Source organism: Euleptes europaea, chromosome 3, assembly GCF_029931775.1.
Source record: "Euleptes europaea isolate rEulEur1 chromosome 3, rEulEur1.hap1, whole genome shotgun sequence".
NCBI classification, from domain to species: Eukaryota; Metazoa; Chordata; class Lepidosauria; order Squamata; family Sphaerodactylidae; genus Euleptes; species Euleptes europaea.
This window is the reverse complement of record NC_079314.1, coordinates 7019795-7046768: the sequence shown is the minus strand read 5'-3', so window position 1 is coordinate 7046768 and position 26974 is coordinate 7019795. Positions and strand designations below refer to the sequence as shown.

General features: G+C 48.5%; 1 protein-coding gene across 1 annotated transcript in view; it reads left to right on the top strand.

Moving 5' to 3' along the window:
• The window catches only part of DMPK (DM1 protein kinase), a 49580-nt gene that overhangs the window by 8893 nt on the left and 13713 nt on the right, over positions 1-26974 (top strand). The window contains exons 2-7 of the mRNA XM_056847030.1: positions 10884-10975; positions 15161-15244; positions 17841-17936; positions 19650-19798; positions 25202-25295; positions 26236-26436. Coding sequence (XP_056703008.1) covers positions 10884-10975; positions 15161-15244; positions 17841-17936; positions 19650-19798; positions 25202-25295; positions 26236-26436 — 716 coding nt within the window. The remainder of the gene's footprint in view (positions 1-10883; positions 10976-15160; positions 15245-17840; positions 17937-19649; positions 19799-25201; positions 25296-26235; positions 26437-26974) is intronic.

The window sequence follows — 26974 nt, the reverse complement described above, 5'->3', positions numbered from 1 at the left end:
AATGCTAATTTCTCCACGTCTACTACCCCTTTACATATCACACCTAATCCAGTCATGCCTGTGAATGTCATTTACTTGCTTTTGACATTTACATTGCCATTGTGTGTCTAATTCACTCTTCTCTACTTACACATAGAAAAGAGCAAGAGTCCAGTAGCACCTTAAAGGTTATCAACATTTCTGGCAGGGTAGGAGCTTTTGTGAGCCACAGCTCACTTCTTCAGATACTGCGGCTCATGAAAGCTCCTACCCTGCCAGAAATTGTGTTAGTCTTTAAGGTGCTACTGGACTCTGGGTCTTTTCCACTGCTAGGGAACCAAATGTTAATCTGAAACGGAAAGATCAGTCTTCAGTCAATGAAAGCTTGAATCCAGCACCATTCCGAGGATGGCCCAAACTGGAGAGGGCTTTGGCCTGGTCTGGAAACACACACTTGTTTGCTGCCAGATCAAGCGATGACTTGCTTGTGTGAATGGGGCCATTCCAAGTCAAATGCCACAATCCCAAACCAGTTCAGATATTCTCCTAGGGGTGTTGAGTAATTTAGGCACCAAATTAACCCTGTGCGAATGAGCCCTCTTGATTAGGGCTCTCCCGAGGTGGTGCTTGTGGGGCCCCTGGTGTCTGCCAACACCTTTCCTGGAGCCCTCCCAAGTGTTTTTAAGAAAGTGGGTAGAGCTTTTTCTCAGCAGGGCTTCTGATTGGCCATTGGAGATCTGATTGGCTGTGCAGATTTTTTAGAAGTTGCTTTGGCATTAGCTGCCACCACAGCACAGGGATTTTCACCGCGTGATGGCTGATGAGCTCAGTGTGTATATATATGCAACAAAATATTGTTAATACGTTCGCTTTGGAATGTGTTGTGTTAAAAAGAGCTTTGGCCTGAAATGCTGAAGAGTTAATATTAGAATTATGCATAACATCGCTCCTTAATATTTGTGATCGGCTCCGCCTCCTGCAGCAGCTATTTTGGGGTTGCGCCCACCACCCTGTGTCAGAGATCCAAAGGTGCCCCCGGGCTCAAAAAGGCCAGGGAAACCCGGCTCTAGATAATCTTGCTGGTGACTACATTTTGGAGAGAGAAAAAAAGCACCCAAATCATCTGTCCTGACCAACCCCCCACTGAACTCCCTGGCACTGAACACCCTTTTCTAGCTCTGCAGGTTGCAAGAATTATTGCAAAAGGCCATACCACAGAGGGTTAACCGCTGAACGGCACAGAGCCAAGATGCCAACTGGCATCCCCTTCTGCCTGGGCGACCATTCCCAGTGACGTCTGAGAGCTTCTTTTGAGAGTGAACGGCCTCTTGCTGGGCTTGACAGATGCATCATAACTTGTTTGCGGTCATGACCTGCTCTCTGGCCAAGACACTTCTGCATCTGCTTGGAACAGTGCAGTAAGGAGGGGGTTGGCTCCCTCCTGGGTGTTGGGGGCATTGGAGGGGGGCATTGCCTCTTGGACATGTGCTGCTGCTGGTCAGGTTGAAGCCAGTCCGATAGATCCAATACCAAAACCTTTAATGGCATAAAAAGGTTGAAGCCAAGCTTGGCTGGAGCCAGCAGAAGAAATAATTGGATGTACTTCCCTTAGGGTCGGGGTGCCCAAAATGGTGCCCATGGGTGCCCTGGCACCCGCCAACACCTTTCCCGGTGTCCACCATGTGTTTTTAGAAAGTGGGCAGGGCCAGATAGGGCTTTTACCAAGCAACTATTTTGATTGGCCATCGGAGAATTGATTGGCTTCGCAGACTTTTAAACACAATGCTGTCACCATAGGACAAAGATCTTCATTGTGTGATTGAACAAGCTGCGATGGCCCTTTTTGTGGCCTGGCTCCACCGCCTGCGGCAGCCATCCTGTGTCAGAATTCCAGAAATGCCCACAAGCTCAAAAAGGTTGGGGACCCCCTGCCTTAGGGGGATAAAATACCTTCTGACTACAGTACAGAAGATCACATTGAAATGAAATTAGCCTTTGTGTGAAGGACAGCGCTGCTTTTGGATCACCCTTGGTGGTCATTAATAGGCCTGGAAGCTGAGATGAATGCATTGTGCCCCCAAGACATGGTAGAGTCAGGTGCCGATGGTACAATTGCAGAGGCGAGACAGAGAGCGAAAACGCATGGTCGCTTTAGCCTCCTTTATTCCCTGTTTCAGCCAGGATTCAGGCAGGATTGAATGCACATTCGGCAAAATGCATGCGTTCAATCCTGGCTGAATCCTGGCTGAAACAGGGAATAAAGGAAGCTAAAGCGACCGTGCGTTTTTGCCCAGAGACTGCTGTGATAGAATTTATAATTCCAAGATGTTCCCTTATATTAGTCAAGTGTGTTCATTTTAAGACCTTCCCTAAGGCCACATGTTCCCATAGTAAGCCTTGCTGGGCAAAAGCCCCATTTGACCACGCTTTCTAAAAAACACTTGGTGGGCGGCATGGTGCCCAGGGGCACAACATTGGGGACCCCTGTTTTATAGGGTTGCCAACATCCAGGTACTAGCTGGAGATCTCCCACTATTACAACTGATCTCCAGCCAATAGAGATCAGTTCCCCTGGAGAAAATGGTCACTTTGGCAATTGGACTCTGTGGCACTGAAGTCCCTTCCCTCCCCAAACCCCACCTTCCTCAGGCTCCACCCAAAAAACCTCCTGGCAGTGGGACCTGGCAACCCTATCCCATAGACATTTCAGCTAGATGAAAGGGCTTGCATGGACATGTTGGAGTTGCTCCTTAGATTAAAGCTGTTTAAATACTCATTCTTTTGGTCTCTTATTTTGGAACCCAGAAACCTTCCAGAGACCTTCCGGGTTCTGTCTACTTAACTTTGCCCTTCCTGTAAAGAGGGCAACCATAGATGGTCCTGTCCTCTTGCATTTTATCCTCACAACAACCCTGTGAGGTAGGTTAGTCTGAGAGAGAGTGATTTGCCCCAGGTCACCCAGCAATAGGGTTGCCAACCTCCAGGTGGTGTCTGGAGATCTCCCTCTATTACAACTGATTTCCAAGTGACAGAGATCAGTTCCCCTGGAGAAAATGGCTGTTTTGGAAGGTGGGTTCTATGGCATTATACCCCACTGAAATCCCTCCCCTCCCCAACCCCCCCTCCTCAGGTTCCACCTCCCCCAAATCTCCAGGTATTTCCCAATCCGGAGCTGGCAACCCTACCCAGCCAGCTTGCATGGCAGAATGGTAGGGTTGCCAGGTCTCTCTTCGCCATTGGCAGGAGGTTTTTGGGGCGGAGCCTGAGGAGGGTGGGGTTTGGGGAGGGGAGGGACTTCAATGCCATAGAGTCCAATTGCCAAAGTGGCCATTTTTCTTCAGGTGAACTGATCTCTATCAGCCGGAGATCAGTTGTAATAGCAGGAGATCTCCAGCCACCAGGGCTGGCAACCCTACAGAATGGGGATTCAAACCTGGGGCTCCCAGATCCTAGTCCAACACTGTTACTACACCACACCAACATGTCTAGAAGGACAGTGGGCAAAGCAGCTAGAGTTTGCTCACTTGCACATTCCTTTTTATGGGCCATTTTCAATATTCTCCTTCTCCCAGTGGAAGTTGTAGTTCTCACCATCTTGTTCAAAAGAAGACTTGGCAACACAAACAGGTTGTCCTCAAGAGACACGGCTGGCTCTGGCAGATTTTCCATGAGGCTATTTTTTTTTCTTTGCGTTAAAAAGAATGTACTTGTACTTAGAAGAGAACCTGTTGGCAAGCCATCTTGCCTTGGAAAAATGGACTGGTCTGTTGTTTCATAGGATAGCAGAGTGGAATTAGGGCACTGGTGTGAGCGGGAAAGATCTCTCCTGAACCCATCCCCATCATATCTCATCTGCCTGATTGTCATCTCCTGGGGACCAGCTAAGGATTCATTTCCATTTCACTTCTGTATATACTCTGATTTCCCCTTGATGTAATCTTTACTGACGTTATTGACAGTGAAAGTCAGTTGCCTTAGAGCTGAGCAGGCTAAATCCAAGCAAAGCGCTTTGCAAATGGTTAGACAAACTTCGCTAAAACTGAGCTGATAAATAACAAAGCTGTCTTGCTAGCAGAATTTACAAGACCTTTTCTTCTTCTTCTACCAACAAACTAGAAGCAGGTAATGCCTGGATTAGACCTTCTAAACTAGGGGACCCAAAACTTTTTGAACCTTTGGAATTCTAACACAGTGTGGTGGGTGCAGCCACAAAATGGCAGCCACAGGAGGTGGAGCCAGCCACAAATATGGCTTCTGCAGCTTACCTTCAGTTACACAGTGAAGACCCTTGTGATGTGGTGGCAGCTGCTGCCAAAGCAACGTTTTTAAAAACCTGCATAGCCAGTCAACTTTCCAGTGACCAATCAGAAGCCTTGCTGGGCAAAAGCCCCACCTGGCCCTGCCCACTTTCCAAAAACATTTGGTGGGTGCTAGGAAAGGTGTTGGCGGGTGCTACGGCACCCATGGACACCACGGCGGGGGACCCCATTCTAAACAGGAGAGAGTCAAAGTCATAAACCTAATATTCTGCCTTAATGTATGAAACATCTTTTAAAATTTCCGCATGCATTTAGAGAGGTAATGAGACTTAATGCAGGACATTATGCACATTAATGCAGACATTAATGTGTTTGTCTAAAGGGAAGAGAGAAATCAGATATGGTTGGTCCATCTGTAGAAGAGGTGCTTTAAAGCATCAAAAATATGGAGTCTTGCAGCCCAAACCTAGCCATTTTCCTTGGAAGTAAAGTCCCATGGAGGCCAAAGGGGTTTAAGTCTTCTGATGGTGAAACAGATGACACTGAAAGGAGATCAGGGGGCCCAGTGGGGCGGAACTGGAAAAGAAGGGGGATCCTTAGCTGGCCCAGAGGAGATCAAACAAGAGTGTAGAGGATTAGCCTGATTCTATAATAGTTACATTATTTTGTTAAATTGGACAATTGTTTCAATGCTATTAATGGTACACTGGAATAAAATGGCCTTTTATGCACGGGCTGTTTCTGTTGGATATGCTGCTCTCTTGATGGACAGTATTTGTAGTTGAATTCTCAAATCACTCTGCTCAGGGGCTTTTACCCCTGAATACATTCCAGGAGTACTTGGGATTACTTGGAATAAATTTCTGCATGCACCAGTGAAAATGTGGAGCATCTGGACCAAGGGGGGAGTGGTCACCGATATCATTGTTGTTATGTGGCTCGCCAACCCTCCTTTTTATCATGTATGCGCTCTAGTGATAGATTGATCTTGCAATAGATCGCAGGCGGGGAAAAGGCACTTACGTGTGAGAAACACCCCCCCACACACAAATACTGCTTTGTAATTGGCTGTAGTGTGTTTTTTTTTAATATTATCACCAGCCCTGCAGTATGATTCTTTCATTTTAACTGAGCTGAGTAGCCAAGTAGCCCCCCGTCTGGAGGGGAAGGGGGTTGAAGAGGACATTAAATGGAGACTGAAGAAATAAGCATCTGCACAGGGCATTTGTTATTATTCCAGTTATATCGCTCGTCTTGCAGTCACAAACAAAAATGGCTTTCATGCCTATCCTAAAGAAGATGCATATAAGAGGAGGGCGACAAATCAGCCTGGCTCTGCTCAATCCGGCCGAGGTCTGAAACTGACCAATACTTGCTGTGAAACTGACCAAATATACAGCCGCATAGGTCCTTTGTTATTATTCCATTATTATATCGCTCATCCTGCCTCACAAACAAAAACCTCTGTTCAGTCCAGCCCAGGTCTGAAACTGACCAAGACTCGCTGTGAAACTGACCAAATAAGCAGCCTGGTAGTATTCCAGCTTGGAGGGGAAGGGTTGGAAGAGGGGGAAAGTGGGAGGGAGAAGCGAGAATGGGCAAGGGGAGAAAAACCTGAATTGACAAGTATGCACAAGACCAGCTTTCGATTTGGGATCAAGGCAGACTTTAAACTCAGGCTAAAACAGCATACAGAAAATGCAGGGAAAACATGAGGGGAGAGTGAGGCAACTTCTAAAGGTCGGAGTAAACGTGCATAATGAAAACAAAGCCCAGAAGTAGTCCGGGGGGTGGCGGTGACAGAAACAGCCTATGCATAAAAGGCCAATGTCTGTTATCCATTTTGTACCTTCAAAAACACATCCTGTGGTTTGAAATGTTGAGACTTTGGACATTTGAGATACTTTACAAAGTATGTTTTTCTCTGTATCCTTGGATCTTTTCCTCCTTTTTCTTGGGCCTGCTCTGTTTTGTCAGTGTCCCTTGTCAGCCAAGCTGACCAAGCATGAGTATTTTGTAGTTGCCTACCAACATCTGGTGCCCGAGCATCAGGTCCTACTGGGTTGTTTGGAAAGGTCTTCTGCTGTTGCTAGGCAACCACAAAGTGCTTCTTTGATCCCCCCACCTGGCTCCATTTTGGATTGCCATCTTGAGTGGTTTTACTAGCCACATTTCTTTTGCCAGCGGTGTGAAATACAAGCTTGCCGGTTTTCTGCATGTCAGGCTACAGGCAAAGGAGCCGGAGTAGAGCTGGTTCCAAAGATGGCAACCGCGTGATGTGGTTAAGAGTGGTGGTTTGGAGCGGTGGACTCTGATCTGGAGAACCGGGTTTGATTCCCCACTCCTCCACATGAGCGGCAGACTCTAATCTGGTGAACCGGGTTGGTTTCCCCACTCCTACACATCAAGCCAGCTGGGTGACCTTGGGCCAGGCATAGTTCTCTCCCAAATCTCTCAGCCTCACCTACCTCACAAGGTGTCTGTTGTGGGGAGGGGAAGGGAAGGTGATTGATTGTAAACCAGTTTGACTCTTCCTTAACTGGTAGAGAAAGTCGGCATATAAAAACCAACCCGTCTTCTTCTTTTCCAGAAGCCTGCAAACTAGCCTCTAGGGCAGGACTGTGCCACTTAACTGATTTCAATTAAAAGCATTTGGCAGTATAGCAAGTAGCATGGAACTTATACCTTAAAGTAATAGTAATTAAAAGGAAACGCGGCACTTAAAAACAAAGAAAGATGGCAGCCAAGTCTTCTTTAAAACAACCAATTTTTCACCTGGCACACACAAATGAATTTTTCACCCAGCACACAAAACAAGAGAATGCAGGGCAAATCTCGGGGGTGGTGGTGGTGGTGGAGAATTCCATAGTTGCCACGCCAAATGGAGAAGGTCTCTTATCCTGGGACACCACCCACGTAGAAAGGGAGGAGGGGGCACCTGGGGAAGGACCCCTTCAGAAGATCTTAAGTTCACATGGGAGGTAGAAAGTCTTCCAGGGCTATAAAGGGTCGAAACTAACACTCTGAATGGTGCCCAAAAACAAACTGGTAACCTCCGTAGCTGTCCCAGCGCAGGGTAAGATGATCCCTGCCGCCTGCCCCCGCCAACTCCCTGGCTGCAGCGTTTTTGGCCACGCTGAGGTTTCCAAGAGGTCTTTGGCAGCTGCGCCGCAGAGAGTGCCGGGAGGTGTGATGCTGGGACAGCTGTAGATAGGTGACGCCTTTCCAGGACAGGGCTGAGCTGGTGCCCTGGTTGAAACAGGCAAAAGGCATTTTGAGCGTGGAAGTCACGTTGGCATCCAAAGACAGCATTGAATCTCAAAGCACCCCCCAAGCTGCGAGCCTGGCCTTTAAGGGAAGTGCTACCCCACTGAGAATGGGTAGTAGCCCCCCTCCCAGCCCAGAGTGTCTGCCTTGAGCTTCAGTTTCCTTGTGACCCTTCAAACCCACCACCCTCTGTCTGCCATAATATTGTGTCATGCCCAGATATTCAAGTAAACCTCCAATTTTTGCCAGGGTTTGCCAAAAGGGGAGAGGAGTCTGTAGGGATGCCATCTCGGGGATGGGAAATACCTGAAAATTTTGAGGGTGGAGCCTGAGGAGAGGGTTTGAGAAGAGGAGGGACCAATATCATAATATCGTAGAGTCCACCTTCCAAATTAGCCATTTTCTCCAGGGGAACGGGTCTCTGTCGCCTGGAGACGAGTTGTAATTCCAGGACAACTCCAGCCACTACCTGGAGGTTGGCATTTGCAGCCCTAGGAGTCTATGAGTCATAGGTGGTGACCCCCGTCCAGTTAGATTGGCTTGTGCACCTTTTAGGTAAAGGTAAAGCACCGGGTCATTAGTGATGTCACATCCCAACGTTGACTAGGCAGACAATGTTTATGGGGTGGTTTGCCATTACTTTCCCCAGTCATCTACACTTTACCCCCACAAGCTGGGTACTCATTTTACCGACCTCGGAGGATGGAAAGCTGAGTCAGCCTTGAGCCAGATACCTGAAACCAACTTCTGTCGGGATCGAACTCAGGTCGTGAGCAGAGCTTTTGACTGCAGTACTGCAGCTTACCACTCTTCGCCACGGGGCTCCTTATAGCAAGAGGAAATTCTGTCAGCATTTGGTGATCTTGACACCAAAGATCAGATTCACCCCCTAAGATGATGGTCGCGGATCTCATCTCCATGGCATGACAGGCTGCACCTATTGAAATGCAACCCAACTGCAAAGGACACGGAGGCATGGATCACTGTTTCAGCTGGAATTGGGTATCTCAGGGGTACCCAGCCTTTTTGAGCCTGTGGGAACCTTTGGAATCCTGATGCAGAGTGGTGGGTTCAACCACAAAATGGCTGCCAAAGGGGGTGGAGCCAACCACAGAATGGCTCTCATAGGGCGGAGCCACACACCCAGGGGAAGCCCAAGCGCAGGGGAGAAGAGGGAATAATTTAAAAAATACATTGGGAAAGAGGAATGAGGGACAATAAAACCAACACTGGGGTAGCAGCTACCACTGGAAAACCTAGATTTTAATCTGCACAGCCAATCAGATCTCCGGTGGCCAATCAGAAGCCTTGCTGGGCAAGAGCCCCATTTGACCACGCTTTCTAAAAACACTTGGTGGGCAGCATGGTGCCCAGGGGCACCGCATTGGGGACCCCTGTTTTATAGGGTTGCCAAAGTCCAGGTACTAGCTGGAGATCTCCCACTATTACAACTGATCTCCAGCCGATAGAGATCAGTTCCCCTGGAGAAAATGGTCACTTTGGCAATTGGACTCTGTGGCACTGAAGTCCCTCCCCTCCCCAAACCCTGCCCTCTTCAGGGTCCGCCCAAAAAACCTCCTGGCAGTGGCAAAGAGGGACCTGGCAACCCTATCCCATAGACATTTCAGTTAGATGAAAGTGCTTGCATGGACATGTTGGAGTTGCTCCTTAGATTAAAGCTGTTTAAATACTCATTCTTTTGGTCTCTTATTTTGGAACCCAGAAACCTTCCAGAGACCTTCCGTTGTGGCTTTGCCCTCCTCAGGCTTTGCGCCCAAAACCTGCTGGTGGCGAAGAGGGACCTGGCAACCCTACTATTGTACCTGGTTGCTGTTCCCCTCCCCAACACTGCTTTAACAGCAGCTTGATCCATAACAAAGTGATGGCCAAGGCTTCATGGGTGTCGTATCACTGTCGTATCAGACCACTATTAAATAATCCCATTGCATCTGAGCGGGAACCTTCCCCCTGGGTCCCCCCCCCCCATCCTGTGTGGTCACCCAGCCTGTTGCGATCTTCCCAAACAAACCACGTTCCAACCTCCTTGGGTCACATCCTCCAGCTATTTATAAACCACGTCTCTCCCGTTCAGCTGTTTTGCTGCCAAGCAGCCGAGCGCATCTCGCGTCCAGAGCTGCTTGCCTTTATCATTCGGTCACCATGTGAGGGAATAATTTAGATCCCCGGGATAGCTTTTGTTTTCCAGTTTCTCCCCCTAACACCGTCACACCAAATAAATTGCTGCCTCTGCGGCTGAGTCACTTGCTTGACGCCGGCGGCTGGAGTCACCTGACCCGCTTACCAGCTGTGAGTCACGTGACTTCTCCTTCCTTGCCCCCATCCCAATTGGCCACATGTTTATTTTAAGAGATATTTACTCAAGCCCTTGGGCGGGGAGGGCCTTCTCCAAGAAATATCTGAGTCACGCTACCCGCTTTCGGAGTTGGCATTGCTGTATAAGGGGAGCTATCAGCAGCTATTAATATTTGGTCAAGTGAGCCGGGCCGTTGCCCATGGGGCAGAGGCCCCAGCAGGTGGGGCAGAGAAGACATTTCTAATCTCTTGCTCATATACCAAAGGACCATCCATCACAGAGTAATTAGAGCATGGAACAAAAAGCGAGTCGTCTGGCTTACGGGACGGCATGCTGAAATCATCCCAAATTTTCTGGCCTCTCACAATAACAATTATTATTAATTCTTGTATCCTCCCCCCCACACACACACCATTTCCACTACAACTTTAGCCAATATAAATCATTTTAATGTGTAAAAAAGGCACAACTAATAGCTGTTGATAGACCTCTCCTACTCTATGGGTTTATTTATTTACTTACTTCATTTATACCCCACTTTTCTCCCCGTTGGAGACCCCATATACTAGCTTTAAACTTTCTCTCATCCTCCGTTTTATCCTCACAACAACAACCCTGTGAGGGTTAGAGTGTATTATTGGCCCAAGGTCACCCAACAAGCTTCCCTGGCAGAGTGGGATTTGAACCTGGTTCTCCTAGTCTGACATTATAACCACTACACCATCTCCCAAATTTGTCTAATCCTTTTTTTAAAGCCATCTAACTCAGTCCATCAGTTAGTTTGGTATTCTATGAGGAATTACTTATAAGTCCTGAACCTGTTACAAATCAGGCTCACTGGGTGAACCCCAGGTTTTCCTGCATTGTGCAGGGGGTTGGACTAGATGATCCTTGGGGTGCCTTCCATCTCTGTGTTTCTATGTTTCTAGTAATATGAGTGAGGGAAAATTTCTCCATTCTGAGCTCCTCTTTTCCAGCTTGTCTTGACAATTGGTTAGATTCTTATTTAAGTTCAGCATATTTTCTTTATTTCCCCCCCCCAATCCTCTTTTCTTTTCCTTCAGCGGAACCAGTGACCACTAGATTGAAAGAACTTCAGTTGCAACGAGACGATTTTGAGATCCTGAAAGTGATCGGCCGAGGTGCCTTCAGCGAGGTGAGAAGAAGGGACACAGAGCTAAGCTGATGGGCACCTGCTGTCGGAGGTCAGCGCAATCCGACCGCCGGACTGCCGGAAATTTTTGTGAGGCCAAGAGGCAGAGTCAGTCTTAACGTGAAGCACGTACAGGCCAAGGGCAAAGGTCCCGCTTAAATGGACACAGCTATTTGTGTGAGATTGGATTGGGCAGACGCAGCACACTAAAGAGCTAAGCAAAATTCCCTGTAACTCAACAGAGGGTATATTTTTGAGTGGTTTGTTTGGTTAGGCACTTCATTTATAGTCCACCTTTCTCCTTGAGCACCAAGGCGGATTACAGAAAACAATAAGTGGAGACCTGCAAGAAACTTGCAGGAGCAGCTATCCCATTCCTTGGCTTCCTCCCCTCTCCTTCTCTCAGTCCCTCACTCTTTCTCCCTCCTGCCACCCCTTTTCTTACAATCTCTTTTCATTCATTCATTCAATCGCTTGTCATTTCTCTCTTTCTGCCCCCACCCTAGTGCTCTTTCTCTTTCTGCCCCCCCTCTCTTTCTGCCCCCATCACCTTCCCAGTTGTCAACTGCTTCCCCCTCCCTCCCAGCAGCAGCGGTGGCGGCAGCGGCTCTCCTGGAATCACAACGGATCTCCCAACTACAGCAACCAATCCCCCTTAGGGGAACTGATCCCTGTCATCTGGAGATCAGTTGTAATTCCAGGTGCTCTCCAGCCCTCACCTGGAGGAAATGGCTGCTTTGGAGGGTGGAGTCTCTGGCATTATATACTTCTGAGGTCCCTCCCATCTTCAAATCCCAGGCTCCACCTCTCAAATCTCCAGGAATTTCCTAACCTGGAGTTGGCAACCCTATCTCCTTCCCACCCAACAGCCGACTTTATCTGCCCCTCTGTCTTAAGTTTTCCATCTCCCCCCACCCCTGCAGCCTCTACCTTGGAAAACGTAGTCTTTCTCCAAGTGGGGACCAAAGCAGCTTATGTTAGTCTCATCTCCTATTTATCTGCACAACAACCCTATGAGGTAGGTTAGGCTGAAAGTATGTGACTGGTCCAAAACCACCCAATGAGCTTCCACAGCAAGGTGGGGATTTGAACATGGGTCTTGCAAACCCGGTACTGAAGCTCTAACTGCTATACCACATTAATTTTCATAGGGTGGCTGCTGTTGAACAGTAACAAGCAGCCAGGCCTAGTGGATAGGGTTGCCAGCTCTGGGTTGGGAAATACCTGGAGATTTTCTCCAGGGGAACTGATTTCTATTGCCTGGGGATCAGTTGTAATAGCGGGTGATCTCCAGCCACCACCCGGAGGTTGGCAACCCTACCAGTTGAGTCATGGGAGTCGGGTGGCATCAAGTCACCCAGAGGTTGCTTCCAGGCCTAGGGTTGCCAGCCTCCAAGTGGGACCTGAAGATCCCCCAGAATTACAACTGAACTCCAGACAGCAGCGATCTGTTCTCCTGGAGAAAATGGCTGCTTTGGAGGGTTGACTCTATTGCTAGGGTTGCCAGGACCCTCTTCACCACTGGCGGGAGGTTTTTAGGGGTGGAGCCTGAGGAGGGTGGGGTTTGGAGAGGGGAGGGACTTCAATGCCATAGAGTCCGATTGCCAGAGGCCATTTTCTCCAGGGGAACTGATCTCTGTCGGCTGGAGATCAGTTGTAATAGCAGGAGATCGGCAGCTAGTACCTGGAGGTTGGCAACCCTATCTTGGCCAGAGAGCTGGTCGTGATTGGGGGTAAACCCAGAAGTGAGGTGATCGCGTCCCGCACGGCCGTGCGTGCGTGTGATCCCTGCACTTTTGCAGCTGGGTGGATTGGTGGACACCAATCCACCCAGCTGCTCAAGTGCAGGGATCACACGCACGCACGGCCGTGCGGGACGCGATCACCTCACTTCTGGGTTTACCACCCACCTGGCAACCCTAGCAGGGTGGCATAAGATAGGGAGGCCAGCATTAATGGAGAAAACCGTAGCTGCCCTCAACTGTAAGCCTGGTCGCACAGCTCTGTCTTACAGGCCCTGCGGAACTCCATTCGGTCCCGCAGGGCCCTGGTCTAGCCCTCCTTTTATCATTTTTGGCTTTTTAAAACTCTCCACTCTATTTACTATTTTAGATTTCAGATTTTTCTGCACACCTGGGGCTCTTTTCAGGTTTGTAGAAAGATTTGTCTTGCCCGTTCACAGGCCCAGTTACCAGATTTAAGTATCCAAAGATATGCCAACTTCGCTATTAGATATATATACCGATAGATGCAGCAAAGACCAGTATAATATGTACAACGAAACAGGGTTACAAAATTAGAGAAATACTGAAACACAAATGGTCAAACACATCCGATAAACAATTCTGTTTTACTGAACATTTTGGTACAGGTGTGTCCACACTGCAAAGTTGTTGGACAGCTGACTTTGGCAATTGTAGTCCTGTGAAGGAGCTAATGACCACTAACATTATTTACAGCATCTTCACCAAACCTGTAATTTGCAGGATTCTTTTTTGGGGGGACGTGGGGAGGCCATGATAAATTGATGTAGAAATGATATATCATAACCGTTGTATATGAAACTGGAAAGGGACCCCAAAATCTCTACACCTAGCATAGGGGCCTTGAAATTCCCCCTGGCTCCTGTTTTCTAGGGGGTAGCCATGGCCCTAGGGTTGTCAATCTTCAGGTGGTGGCGGGAGATCTCCTGATATTACAGCTGATCTCCAGGCGACAGAGACCAGTTCCCCTGGAGAAAATGACCGCTTTGGCAATTGGAGTCTATGGCATTGAAGTCCCTCCCCTCCCCAAACCCTGCTTTACTCAGGCTCCATCCCCAAAATCTCCAGGTATTTCCCAACCTGGAGCTGGCCCCTTCTTGCCCCCCTCCCCCCGCCGCCCCAGCATACTTGTTTGTCACACTGGCTGTCAGTTGCCATTAATTTAAGCAAAGATGTTTTCTTGAAGAAAATCCAGGCAAAGTTCATCTTTTGTGTAGATCAGTGCTTCCCAAACTTTTCGGGCCACTGCCCTCTTGGTTCCACAAACTCAACCTCAGTGCCCCCTACCCTACCCTATAAAAAGCGTTATTCAAAATATGGGTTTGCATGACTCGCTAAAGAAGATAATACTAATAAAATTTCAAAACAGTAACAATTAATTGCACAGCAATTCAAAATCAAATTAAAACTTTTTAGTTGAAATTTATTCAACAAAACTGATGAACTTGATCCAGTGGTACCAGCTTTTCAAAGCCTGGAAAAAAATTCTGATAGTTTCCACCAAATTTGCCAGCAGCTTGATCTATTGTAAATTAGTGAACAACACAGTTGAAAGGGCCCATCTCTAGTGTCCCCCTGCTGCCCCATTGCCTCTTAGTGCCCCCCTAGGTAATCCCCCCCAGGTGGTGGTACTGCCCACTTTGGGAACCACTGGTGTAGATCTATACTGCAATTGTATACCAGTGATACACCAGTTTGACTGCAATGGCCTCCCCCAAAAGAATTGTGGGAATTGTAGTTTGACCAGGGTGCTTTCACACAACCCCAGTTTCCAGGTCTGCTGGACAGGGACAGAAGGGCTTCGAACCCACTTTAGTTAGAATATTTATTTAGAGACTTTTTATTTTGCCTCTGCAAGGAAACTGCCACCACATGTGGTGTAAATCTATGTGTGTGTGGGGGGGAATCCTTTACATACTTTAAGCATGCAGCCCCCAAACTATGGCCTTTCTAGATGATGTCACCTCTAGCCACCAATTACTTGATCTGTGCTGTTCCTCACACTGGTCTAAAGCATGTGTGTGTGTGTGTTAAGTGCCGTCAAGTCGCTTCCGACTCATGGCGACCCTATTAATGAAAGTCCTCCAAAATGTCCTATCTTTGACAGCCTTGCTCAGATCTTGCAAATTGAAGGCTGTGGCTTCCTTTATTGAGTCAATCCATCTCTTGTTGGGTCTTCCTCTTTTCCTGCTGCCCTCAACTTTTTCTAGCATGACTGTCTTTTCCAGTGACTCTTGTCGTCTCATGACGTGACCAAAGCATAGTGCTTAACAAAAAAAATGTGTGTGTGTGTGTGTGGGGAGGGAAATCCCCTTTGCATTGTTTTAACATTTGGGAACAAAGAGGTAAACTTGGTCTGTTGCATTGTGGTGGAAAACTCAAGTCAGGTGATTTCTGGTCAGCTGCCTGTGTTTGGTTTGCATAGGTGGCGGTGGTGAAGATGAAGAGGACTTCTCAGGTGTACGCCATGAAAATATTGAATAAATGGGACATGTTGAAACGGGGCGAGGTAGGAGTGAAGACCGAGTCTCTCGTGGCTGTTCCAGTCTCTCCTGGTGGCTGGGGGGTGGTATTGTGACAAGCGGGTTGTGACGCATGGTCACCATGATAAGGCGGGGGGACACCAGGGCAGGCCTCCCCCCCAGTCAAGCTGCCTAAGCGATTGCTTGAAGCCGCACAAAGAGGAGGATGTTGGGGAAGGGCTGGGGTTCAGTAGAGCATCTGCTTGGCATGCCGAAGGTCCCAGTTTCTGTCCCCGGCATCTCCAGTTAAGGAGGTCCAGGTAGTAGATGATGGAACAGACCTCAGTCTGAGACCCCAGAGAGCTGCTGCCTGTCTGAGTAGGCAATACTGACCTTGATGGTCTGATTCCGTCTACAGCAGCTTCATGTGTGTTCATGTCCCACAGGGTCTGAGCTTGAGAGAGCAGTCTTTTATGCATAGGAATTTTACCTTGGGTTCAATGCTCTCTTGACCCACACTTTTCTGATCTGAATTCTCAAAATCCTGTGCATGGTGGTTGTTTGCCCTGAAGAGAGTCCTGGAGTATCAGCAGTAAGTTTTTGTAATGCAGTATCACCAGCACAAATCCAGAGCTTCTGAGTCCCTCCCCCTTGAAAATGCTGCTTTGTAATTGGCTGTAATCTGCAAAGGGATGTATTAAAAGGAATGACAGGATTGCCCACTGGAAACAATGGGAGAGGCTGGAAGGCCCATTGAAGATCATGGGAGCCAGGATTGCCAATTGACTTGCATGGACTCCACTGAAATACATTACAGCACAAAAACAGTTGCAAAGAAAATACGGAATGGATTTTCCACTCGGCCCAGATAGACTACTCTGGCACTGGATTGACAGACCCCAGAGTGCACTGTCATTACACTCTGGGAGCTGTCATTCCAGTCCCAGAGCACAGATTCTATTTCCTGGGACCATTATTCCACAGTGGGGGCTGTCAATCTAGTGCCAGAGTAGTCTATCTGGGCCAAGTGACCTGATGGAAAATCCTTTCTACATTTTCTTTGCAACTGTTATTGTGCTGTAATGTATTTCAGTGGAGCCCATGCAAGTGCAGCTAAGTTGGTACCTGATAATGCAAACACTCGCTTCCTCCCGGCTCCTGAGGCTCGGCTGGAGGATAGGGTTGCCAACCTCCAGTTACTAGCTGGCGATGTCCTGCTATTACAACTGATCTCCAACCTCCAGGTAATAGCTGGAGATCTCCAGCTATTACCTGGAGGTTAAACCATAAACAAAGAAACCTATGCTGTAATGAATATTGTCAAATACAAGAAAACAGCACAAAGGCTCATATTTGAAGAGTCTATTAATAAATCAATATAAATTCTAACCAATACAATATAACATACATATATAATACACAAATTATAACAGAAACATCACACAAATACCAATAAGTTTACAGTATATTCAAAGTCCCTCCAAAGTTGCAGAAATCCAAGGATATTCATACATAGTCCATACACATATAGTCTATTTTAAATTTCCTTCAATTTCCTTCAGAAGCTGGAAAGCCTAGTTGACAGACTAATGATACCACAGGAAATGTGTCTACCGGTTTCAGTTCAACGTTTTTGCAAAAAATAAGGCTTCACCAGCCTGTCATAAACAATAATACCTTGGTCATTGACTATACTCTACAGGAAAAGGGAATAAATATTAACTACTGTTTTAATCACAAGAATTAATAACAAAAAAGCCATACCTTCTAACCGCATTTTACAACTCACCACTGAGGGTTCTGATAACCATCTTCCAAGAAGTCTAATAGAAGACGCTACTGTATCAATGCTGAAATAGCCTACAGGTGCAATACATGAAATTGACAAGCAAGCTCTAACAACAAGATTTAAAGAGACAGAAACTAGCAGAGGAAATCTGTGTGTACATCGTCATTCTGAGAGTCTATGTATGAATTATCCTTGGATTTCTGCAACTTTGGACGGACTTTGAATATATTGTAAACTTGTTGGTATTTGTTTGATATTTCTGTTATAATTTGTGTATTATATATGTATGTTATATTGTATTGGTTAGAATTTATATTGATTTATTAATAGACTGTTCAAATATGAGCTTTCGTGCTGTTTTCTTGTAATTGACAATTACCTGGAGGTTGGCAACCCCAGTGAACATGCCTGTGCTGTGGTGGCAGCTGCTGCTGAAACAATGTTTTTTTTAAAATCTGCATAGCCAATTTGATCTCTAATGGCCAATCAGAAGCCTTGCTGAGCAAAAGCCCCACCTGGCTCTGCCCACTTTCTAAAAACACTTGTCAGGAAAGATGTTGGCAGGCACCATGGTACCCATGGGCACCATGTTAGGGACCCTTGCTCTAGTGATGCCAGCTTGAGAAGGCAGCTCTCTCATAAGAACCATGAGAGGAGCCCTGTTGGATCCGACCAATGGTCCTCATTTCATTTCTCTGCACAACAGCCTTGCGAGGGGAGGTTGGTATATTTCTCAGGGATCGCTTTCTGGTCTGCCACTCCTGTTTCCCTCTGATAATAACTAATTGTTAGGCATTTTAAAGAGTGCACAAATTGTTCCTGTCTGTCTGAAACCTCGCTGCTGCTCCCTCCAGGTTTCCTGTTTCCGGGAAGAGAGGGACGTCCTGGTGAACGGAGACAAGCGATGGATCACCCAGCTGCATTTCGCTTTCCAGGATGAGAACTACCTGGTGAGTGTGGGGCAAACGGCTTGGCGTTAGAACTGAAGGGACAGCTGTGCTGAGACAGCCCTAAAAAACACAACACTGCCTACCCCAGTGATCTGTCTCTGACAGTGATCCGGGTGAAGCTAGAAAGACAGGTGGTATCAAGGATTCAACTATTTTCAGAGCTCTTACTGTGTCCTCAGACTTGTGAGGAAGTTACAAGGAGAGAGGGAACTGCAGAGCCCCTTTTCCTCCTCCTGTTTGCCTGCCAACTGCAACATTCTCCACCCACGCATGCACACACATCTGAGATTAAGTGGAAGGTCCTCCGGGTCGGACAGAAACCAATGCCCCTTTTGTCCAGGGAGCAGAGGAGTATGAATTAGGGGGAGTTTGCATTATGTGGTTTCGGGATGATCCAAAAATTCTCAAGGTTGGAATGTGACAGAGTTTGTTTGGGTGATTTTTTTTTAAATAGGAAGGATGAAAGAGAGCATGGTAGGAGGATTACGGCAGGCTGAATAGTTGAAGTGGTGCGCTTTGAAGACAGATGTATTTTCAATTGTTTAAAACCATAACCCACCCTGATTTCTTGGGGTCATATAGAGCTAAAGTTTAGCAGAAATTTGGTTTGCTGTAGCAGCTGAGAGTGTTTGAGGTGGGAAGTCTCCAGTTCAAATCCCACCCCTGTTTCGGCCTTGGGTCTGCCGCTCGCCTTTCAGCTTCTCCCTCCCCCTTCTGCAAGATTCTACTGGCTTGCCTTACAGGGTTGTCGTGAGAACTGCTAGGCTAGTTTGTGTGACTTTCTGAATACCCTAGCAGTGAGGATAATTTGCAGTTGTTATTATATAAAACAAAACAAAGATCCTGGAGGAAATTATTTCCTGACTGCCTACGCACCTTTCCTGTGACAACAAAGAGGGGACATGATGGAGGTTTATAAAATTATGCATGAGGTGGAGAGAGAGCTGACAAAGAGAATTTTTTCTCTGTTTCCCAAAATACTGTGTCTCAGGGGCATTCAACAAAACTGATGGGCGGACAAAAGGAAATACCTGCGTTACACAACGAGTGCTTAAAATGTGGAACTCGCTGCCACAGGACGTAGTGATAGATGACTTTAAAAGGGGATAGAGAAGGTTCATGGAGGTCTATCAGTGACTGTTAGTCATGATAACTAAAAGGAACCTCCATGTTCAGAGGCAGTCGATCTCCGAATCCCAGTGCCAGAAGGCAACACTGGGGAAGGCCTCAGCCTCTGTGCCCTGTTGTTGGCCTTCGAGAGAAAGCGGCCGGTCACTGGGTGAGATGGCATATGCTGGACTGGATGGGACCTCACTGGTCTGATCCAGCAGGGCTCTTATGTGGACAATGGTCAAACAAATTAGGTGTCTCTCCAAAATGAACTATCAGTAGGGTTACCAACCTCCAGGTGGGGTCTGGAGATCTGCTATTACAACTGATCTCCAGGAGACACAGATCAGTTACCCTGGTGAAAATGGCCACTTTGGAAGCTGGACTCTATGGCACTATATCCCACTGAAGTCCCTCCCCTCCCCAAACCCCCCCTCAGGCTCCACCCCCCAAATCCCCAGGTATTTCCCAACACAGAGCTGGAAGCCCTAGTTATCAGGGCTCAGAAATGTGGGTTGGTGTGGTGAGGAGCACGTTGTACGGACAGCAGTGGTGCTTCCGAGAGACGGCTCCATCTTTCCTTGTCTCTTGCTTCCCCTGTAGTATCTGGTGATGGACTACTATGTTGGGGGTGACCTTCTGACACTGCTGAGCAAATTTGGGGACCGCATCCCCATGGAGATGGCTCGATTCTACTTGGCTGAGATGGTGATGGCCATAGACTCCATACACCGCATGGGCTACGTGCACAGGTGAGCGAGTGGGTGGGGCTGGGCAGCTGTCATGCCTCTGGCAGGCAGCAGACCGGGGGGGGGCAATCCAGAGTGGGTTTCACTCTTTTAAGCCTACTGACTTCAAGGGGGCCGTTCCTCATGGGCAAAGCACCAGTTCGGCACGCAGAAGGTCCCATGTTTGACCCCCAATATCTCCAGTTAAAGGATAACAAGTAGAAAGGGGTTGGGAAAGACCCCCTCCTCTGTCCAAGACCCTGGAGAGACACCACCTGCCACAGAAAGCTAAGCTGGATGGGCCAGATGCGTTCTAAGGACATTTCGTAGAGGGGGCTCAACTTCCCCCAGCTTTTAAGATCTGTTTTTTTTTTAAATAAGGGATAAATGAATGGTGATGAGCAAAACTCATGACGGTGAGGGTGGGGGCTTAATTAAGTTCAGCACTAACAGAGAACACCCCATGCAGTAATGATCTAGGGCAGGGGTCCCCAACCTTTCTGAGCCCGTGGGCATCTGTCAGCAATGCTGATTCTATGACCTCAGGCAGCTCATGAGAGGAAGGGCATCTTGGGCATCTTCTGGGCATGGAGTAGGGGTCACTGGGTGTGTGTGGAGGAGGCAGTTGTGAATTTCCTGCATTGGGCAGGGGGTTGGACTAGATGACCCTGATGGTCCCTTCCAGCTCTATGATTCTATGAGTCTGTGTATGGGATTCTGACACAGTGTGGTGGGCGCAATCACAAAACAGCTGCTGCAGGAGGCAGAGCCACACGCATCCCTAACAAAAATCCAAATGCAGGGAAGAAGAGGATCAGTTTAATCAATGCCCTGGGAAACAGGAGTGAGAGACAGAGTTGCCACCAAAGTAACATTATTTTAATCTGCATAGCCAGTTAGATCTTCAGGGGCCAGTCAGAAACGGTGCCAGGTAAAAAGCCCACTGGGCCTGGCGCACTTTCTGAAAAACACTTGTTGGGCCCCAGGAAAGGTGTCGGTGGGAACCCGTGTGCACCACGTTGAGGAACCCTGCTCTAAGATGTGCTCTCCTGGGACAACGCCACCTTTGTTGTGCTGACCTAACCACATTCAGACACGCAAGCTACACGCATACCCACAGAAGCCGCTTGTCAGTGGCCTCATCCCCCCTTTTCTTCAGCAAGTAGGCACACACACACGTGCCAAAGGCTGGAATCTTTCCTCTCACATAAGGGAACAGCCTTCCTCCCACCTATTCGTCCTTTAAGTTTCGCTTCACCCTGCAAGGGAACAATAAGAGTTCTATTCATTAATGTAGCAAAGCTCACGCAGGCGCTGTAGAAACTAATGACGTTGCATTGACAAGCTAACATCGAATGTTATTGGAATGTCAAATGTCTATAAAACCTCTTGCATTGCCCCTCCCTCGGTGTGACAGGATCGCGGAGCTTTGTCTGGGTCCTGGATCACCCAGTTATGACTTCTTGGCCAATAAAGCAAGCCATAAGCTCACACCAGCCTCCTTGCCCTCATTACTCCATTGGACTCTATGTTAATGGGGGGGGGGCACATCACCTTGGCGTCTGGTCTCTTTATGTGTCCGAGGGCCAGACCTGAGATGGCCGTGAGCTTCCCGCCCTGCAGGTTGCGTGGTCTCGGCCCCCTTCCGATTGACTTATCAAGGCTGAGCCCAAAGACACGTCTGTTTCAAAGACTAGTCCTCCATCTCTGGAATATGGGGACCGCAATGAAAAGAGGGCCTCTGGTCATGTGTAGAGCACCATCTCTCTCCATTTCACTTCTGAGTTAACACAAGCAGCTCCCTGTCTTTGCAGACTAGAAATTCCAGGCAGCGCCTCATGTTATCACCAGTTGGTTGATTCCCTCCCCTGCCCACATCGCTTCTCCTTCAGCCCTACCTTCTTTTCCACTCTGCTATCCTAAGCTCTGACTCCCAAAGGGGCAGCGCCTGGGCCCGGCATTTGTGGCTGCAAAGTTTGCGTCCAAGCCCTTCCCGGTCTGCCTCTCTTTTGCCTTTCCCTGTGTCCAGAATAGCATTTTGGAATTCACCCTTAGCCTCTGGAATTCCAGTACGAATCTTCTTGCAAGCTGACCCTTTGGACTGCCTGGTTTACAGAATGGATAAGACATGGAGTTGAGGTTTCCCCCCAAGTCCCTGTTCCTTCAGTTCTAGCTGGATCCTGGGCCCGGGGCAGGAATCGTCGGCGGAGCCTTCATAAACCAGAGGAGGTTATGAAAAGGGGGGAGGTGAATGAAGAGGACGAGAGAATTTCTCAGCGTTCGTGACTTGCCTTGGTGTGTTCCCCCCCCCCACACACACTCCTAACTTCTTGGCCTCAGCCTGCGTGTGCACAACCCGCTTTCCCGAGCCAAAACACCCATAAACGTTGTCCTAGATTCATAATTGCCTAATTCATCTCAGGCCGAGCAAAACAGGCTGGGCTGCCCTCCAAACCACATGAGCTTGGGAATGCAGAAGGGGGATCCAAGGGGGGGGGAACTCCTGTGGAGGGAGGAAAAGGGATTCGGGGAAGGGGGAAGATGAGATGGGAGGAGTGGGGTACACCAGGGCCTGGAGCAGGAGGGTGGCCGAGAGCAGCAGTTTCCAAAGCCTGCTCCTTCGGGGAGCCCTTTCCGCATGGCCTCATTTGCTGGAGGTTGTGCTTGGGGGAGCGTGGGCCCCAGGGGTGCGGGGCCTCAGCCTGGCCTCACCAAAAACATGCATGTGCCCAGCGCCATCAAGTCGCAGCCAATTTATGGCGACCCCGTAGGGATCTCAAGGTGGCTTGCCATTGCCTGCGTGGTGTCATGGTTTGGAGCGGGTGGACTCTGATCTGGAGAACCAGGTTCGATTCCCCACTCCTCCACACGAGCAGCAGACGCTGCTGGTGAACCGGGTTGGTTTCCCCACTCCTACACATGAAGCCAGCTGGGTGACCTTGGGCGAGTCACAGCTCTGTTAGAGCTCCCTCAGCCTCACCTACCTCACAGGGTGTCTTTTGTGGGGAGAGGAAGGCGATTGTAAGCCGGTTTGATTCTTCCTTAAGTGGTAGAGAAAGTTGACATATAAAAACCAACTCTTCTTCTTCTTCTTCCCCTTCCCCTTCTCCTCCTCCTCCTTCGCTTAGCGACCCTGGGCTTCCTTGGGAGTCTTTTATCCAAGTACTAATCAGGGCTGACCCTGCTTAGCTTCCCAGATCTGATGAGACAGGGCTAGCCTGACATGGCAGCTAGACGACTTTTCCAGGAAACTCGTCTGCCCTTACCGATCTTCTCATCAAAGCACCTCCAGTAACCTTCTGGGGGTCTCTGGAAGCCAGTCAGGGAAACTGCAGATTGCTTTGTCCCCCCACTCCAGGCTTAATTAATATTCTTCACCTAGGCAACTGGGATGAAATTTTCATTCCTGATAAATGATGCAGAGCTGTTCTTACTTTGCATAAAAAGTTTTTGCCTTTTTTTAAAGCTACTTTGCATTCTGACTTTGTTAGGCATGAGGAAGAGCAAAGAATTGTGCCCTGAAGCCCCCTTCAACCACAGGGAGTCTTATCCCCCCCCCCCGGCTTCTGAGATTTTGGGAGGAATCCCTAACACACTTTCAATGGCTAGAAATATGCATTTAAAAAATAAAATCAGAGATTCTCAAGAAGTTGAATGTTTTCCCCAGTATCTATGTGATCACGTTTTTATCCCACAGTTTCTCCAAGGAACTCAAAATAGCGGGAGAATGGTTCTCCCTTCCTTATTTTATCTTCACAACAACCCAGTGAGGTAGGACAGGCGGAGAGGGAGTAGCTGGTCCAGGGCTGTGGGGATTTGAACTTAGGTCTCCCATAGTCCATCACACTGGCCGTTAATACTGCATGTTTTATCCTGTGTCCCTCCAGAATCACGACAGAGGCTGAGCCCATGTCTTGCACTTAATTTGATCTGCCCCGTCCATTCCAGGAAGTCTAAGATAGCCTTGCATTTAACATAAGAACATAAGAAAATCCCTGCTGGATCAGACTAAGGCCCATCAAGTCTAGCAGTCTGTTCACACAGTCACCTGCCAGGGGCCTCTAGGAAGCCCACAAACAAGACAACTGAAGCAGCATGCTGCGTTCCACAGCACCTAATATAATAGGCGTGCTCCTCTGATCCTGGAGAGAGTAGGCATGCATCATGACTAGTATTCATTTTGACTAGTATCCATGGATAGCCCTCTCCTCCATGAACATGTCCCCTCCCCTCTTAAAGCCTTCCAAGTTGGCAGCCATCACCCCATCCTGGGGCAGGGAGTTCCACAATTTAACATTTGCCACCCTGAACTGTTTGAATGTGTAAAACATACATGAATGTATATCCGAAGCATCTCCAGGACTCCACCAATGTCTAGACTCGAGGCCTGGTCAGATGGCGCAGTGCCGCCCTGCAGTGTTGTCAACTCACCCCCCACCCCCAGGATCTTGGTGGGGTGCCTGTCCTTCTCTCTCACTCTCTCTGCCCTGTGTGTGTGTGTGTTAAGTGCCGTCAAGTCGCTTCCGACCCATGGCGACCCTCTCTGCCCTACTTTGCCACATCTGGGTGAATGGTTTCAAGCAGTGCTTTGGAGCAGGAGAACAAAACAGGAGGCCTTATATTTATTTATGTATTTATTTAAATGTTCATATCCCACCTTTCCTTGTAGTTCAAGGTGGCTTACAATAATAGTTAAGAACATTTTCAGTTACGAACAAAAAATAAAGCCGCAAACACCAAATCTCTCCCATCTTAAAAGGTGCCTGCCGTTCAAACCTCCTCACAAGCCCTGGCAAACAGGCAGGCCTTGCAGCGCCTCCTGAAGATCTCCAAGGAGGGGTCCCCTCACCTCTTCAGGGAGCCCAGTCCACAGAGCCGGGGCCACGATGGAAAAGGCCCAGGTCCTGGTCGATGCCAGACGGGCCAGCGTGGTGTAGTGGTTAAGAGCAGTGGACTCTAATCTGGAGAACCGGGTTTGATTCCCTGCTCCTCCACATGAGCGATGGACTCTAATCTGGTAAACTGGATTTGTTTCCCTACTCCTCCACATGCAGCCTGCTGGGTGACCTTGGGCTAGTCACAGTTCTCTCTGAACTCTCAGCCTCACCTACCTCACAAGGTGTCTGTTGTGGAGAGGGGAAGGGAAGGCGATTGTAAGCCGCTTTGAGACTCCTTAAAGCTAGAGAAAAGGGGGATAGTCAACAGATGGATGCCTGATTACCGTAGTTGGCTTACTGTCCAGGTTCTGCTCTGAGGCAGATGCAGAGCCAGTGAAGGAATTGTCTCTGAGCACGTGCACCCAAGAGCCGTTCAGGTGCCAGTGGAGAGCCACTTCTAGGGCAGGAGGTTTCGGTTCCGACTCCTCTGGTCTCAGCAGTTGAGGCAGCTGTTCTCCAACCGGCCTTGCATCTTTCCCTTCCCCAACAGGGACATTAAACCGGACAACATCTTACTTGACCGATGTGGACACATCCGGCTGGGGGACTTTGGTTCCTGTCTCAAGCTCCGCGAAGATGGAACGGTGAGACGCCAGTGGGGTCGCGGGTCCTGAATTTGTTTTCCCTCATGGAGGCGGAATCTTGCCTCTGGGTTACAATAATAACAGTGAAAAGTGCTTCTGAGCATGTGCAGAGTGATATTCTCCCACAACCCACAGTGACAGACACCTCTGAGTAGGAGTGGAGGCATCCATGGAGGGCCGGACTGCGACAGGCACAGAGCTGCTGCCAAAGATGGCACCTTCGCCTCGTGCCCATTCTCCCCCAGGAGAGTGGTGCTTCGCTACCCTAATTGACTACACGATGTTGTGATTTGGTGGGTTTCCCCAGCCTTGCAGGCAGCAGCATTTCATTGGCTGTCACTGATGGAGCGTCACTGGTGGACAATGTCGCACCACAGGGTAAGCAGGACCCTGGAGGAGAGAATCTGGCGCAGGGGTGGCGTTTTGTGGCCGTCCTGCGTCTCCAGTACTCTGCAGTTTGGCCCTGAAGCTCACAGCTGATTGGAAGTTTAAATCTGGGTTCCAAGCCCAGTACTAGTCACTGGTCTTTTATGCATGGCTGTTTCACTCACTGTCACCCCTCCGACGACTTTGGGTCTTTGTGTTGATTATGCACGCCGTTTCCGACAGTCAGAGGTCGCCTCGCTCTTCCCCCTGTGTTTCCCCGCACTTTGCCCGCATTTTCAGTGACCTGTTTTTTCTTGAATTTGAAAACGCAGGCAAAACACCGGGGGAAGAGCGAGGCGACTTTTGACAGTCGGAAACGGCGTGCATAATCCAAACAAAGACCTGAAGTCGTCGTCGGAGTGATGGCGAGTGAAACAGCCATCCATAAAAGACCACTCTCACTCTTTTAACTCCTCAACACAAAAGGGTTTTGTTGTGGTTGTTGTTATTTTAAGTGGGTACTTCTTTAACAGGAATCTTGCCCCTGCTTTCTGTTTCTCTATTCTTATGGCAGATCTGCTCGACCATTGCAGTGGGCACCCCGGATTACCTCTCCCCTGAGATCCTGCAGGCCGTAGAAGATGGAGCTCATTCCTACGGCACAGAATGTGACTGGTGGTCCCTAGGGGTGTTTGCCTATGAAATGTTCTTCGGTCACACACCCTTCTTTGCTGACTCGGTTGTGGAAACTTATGGCAAGATCATCCATTTCAAAGTACGTGAAAGCGGGGAGAAGTTTCCAGAAGGAGTTTCACGGTGCCGTGAATAACATTGATACTGGTGTTTCTCAGTTTCTGGGTGTCTGGTGCACTTGTGTTATGGAGGCGTGTTTCTCTTTTGTGCTGAAAAAGACACATGTCCATTTTTCCGATTGTCTCTCTGAAAAGTCTGGCGTTCTTTTGTAACTCCTTTGTCTAACTTGCAGGGCTCGGGGAGATTTGGGGCTTTGTTTTGTTGGTTTTAAATGGAGATGTTTTAAATTAATTCATTTAGGAAAACATTTATATCCCGCCTGTCCTCTTGGTTCAAGGCAGCTTACAACAGTAGTTAAAACATCCCTATCTAAAATCGAAGATGAAATAGCAGACCCCAAATCCCTTCCCCCTTTCCCCCCTTAAAAGATACCTGCCATTCAAACCCCCTCAAATGCCCTGGCAAACAGGCTGGCCTTGCAGCGCCTCCTGGAGATCTCTGAGGAGGGGGCCCCACCCCCACTTCGTTAGGGAGCCCACTCCAAAGAGCTGGGGCCACGA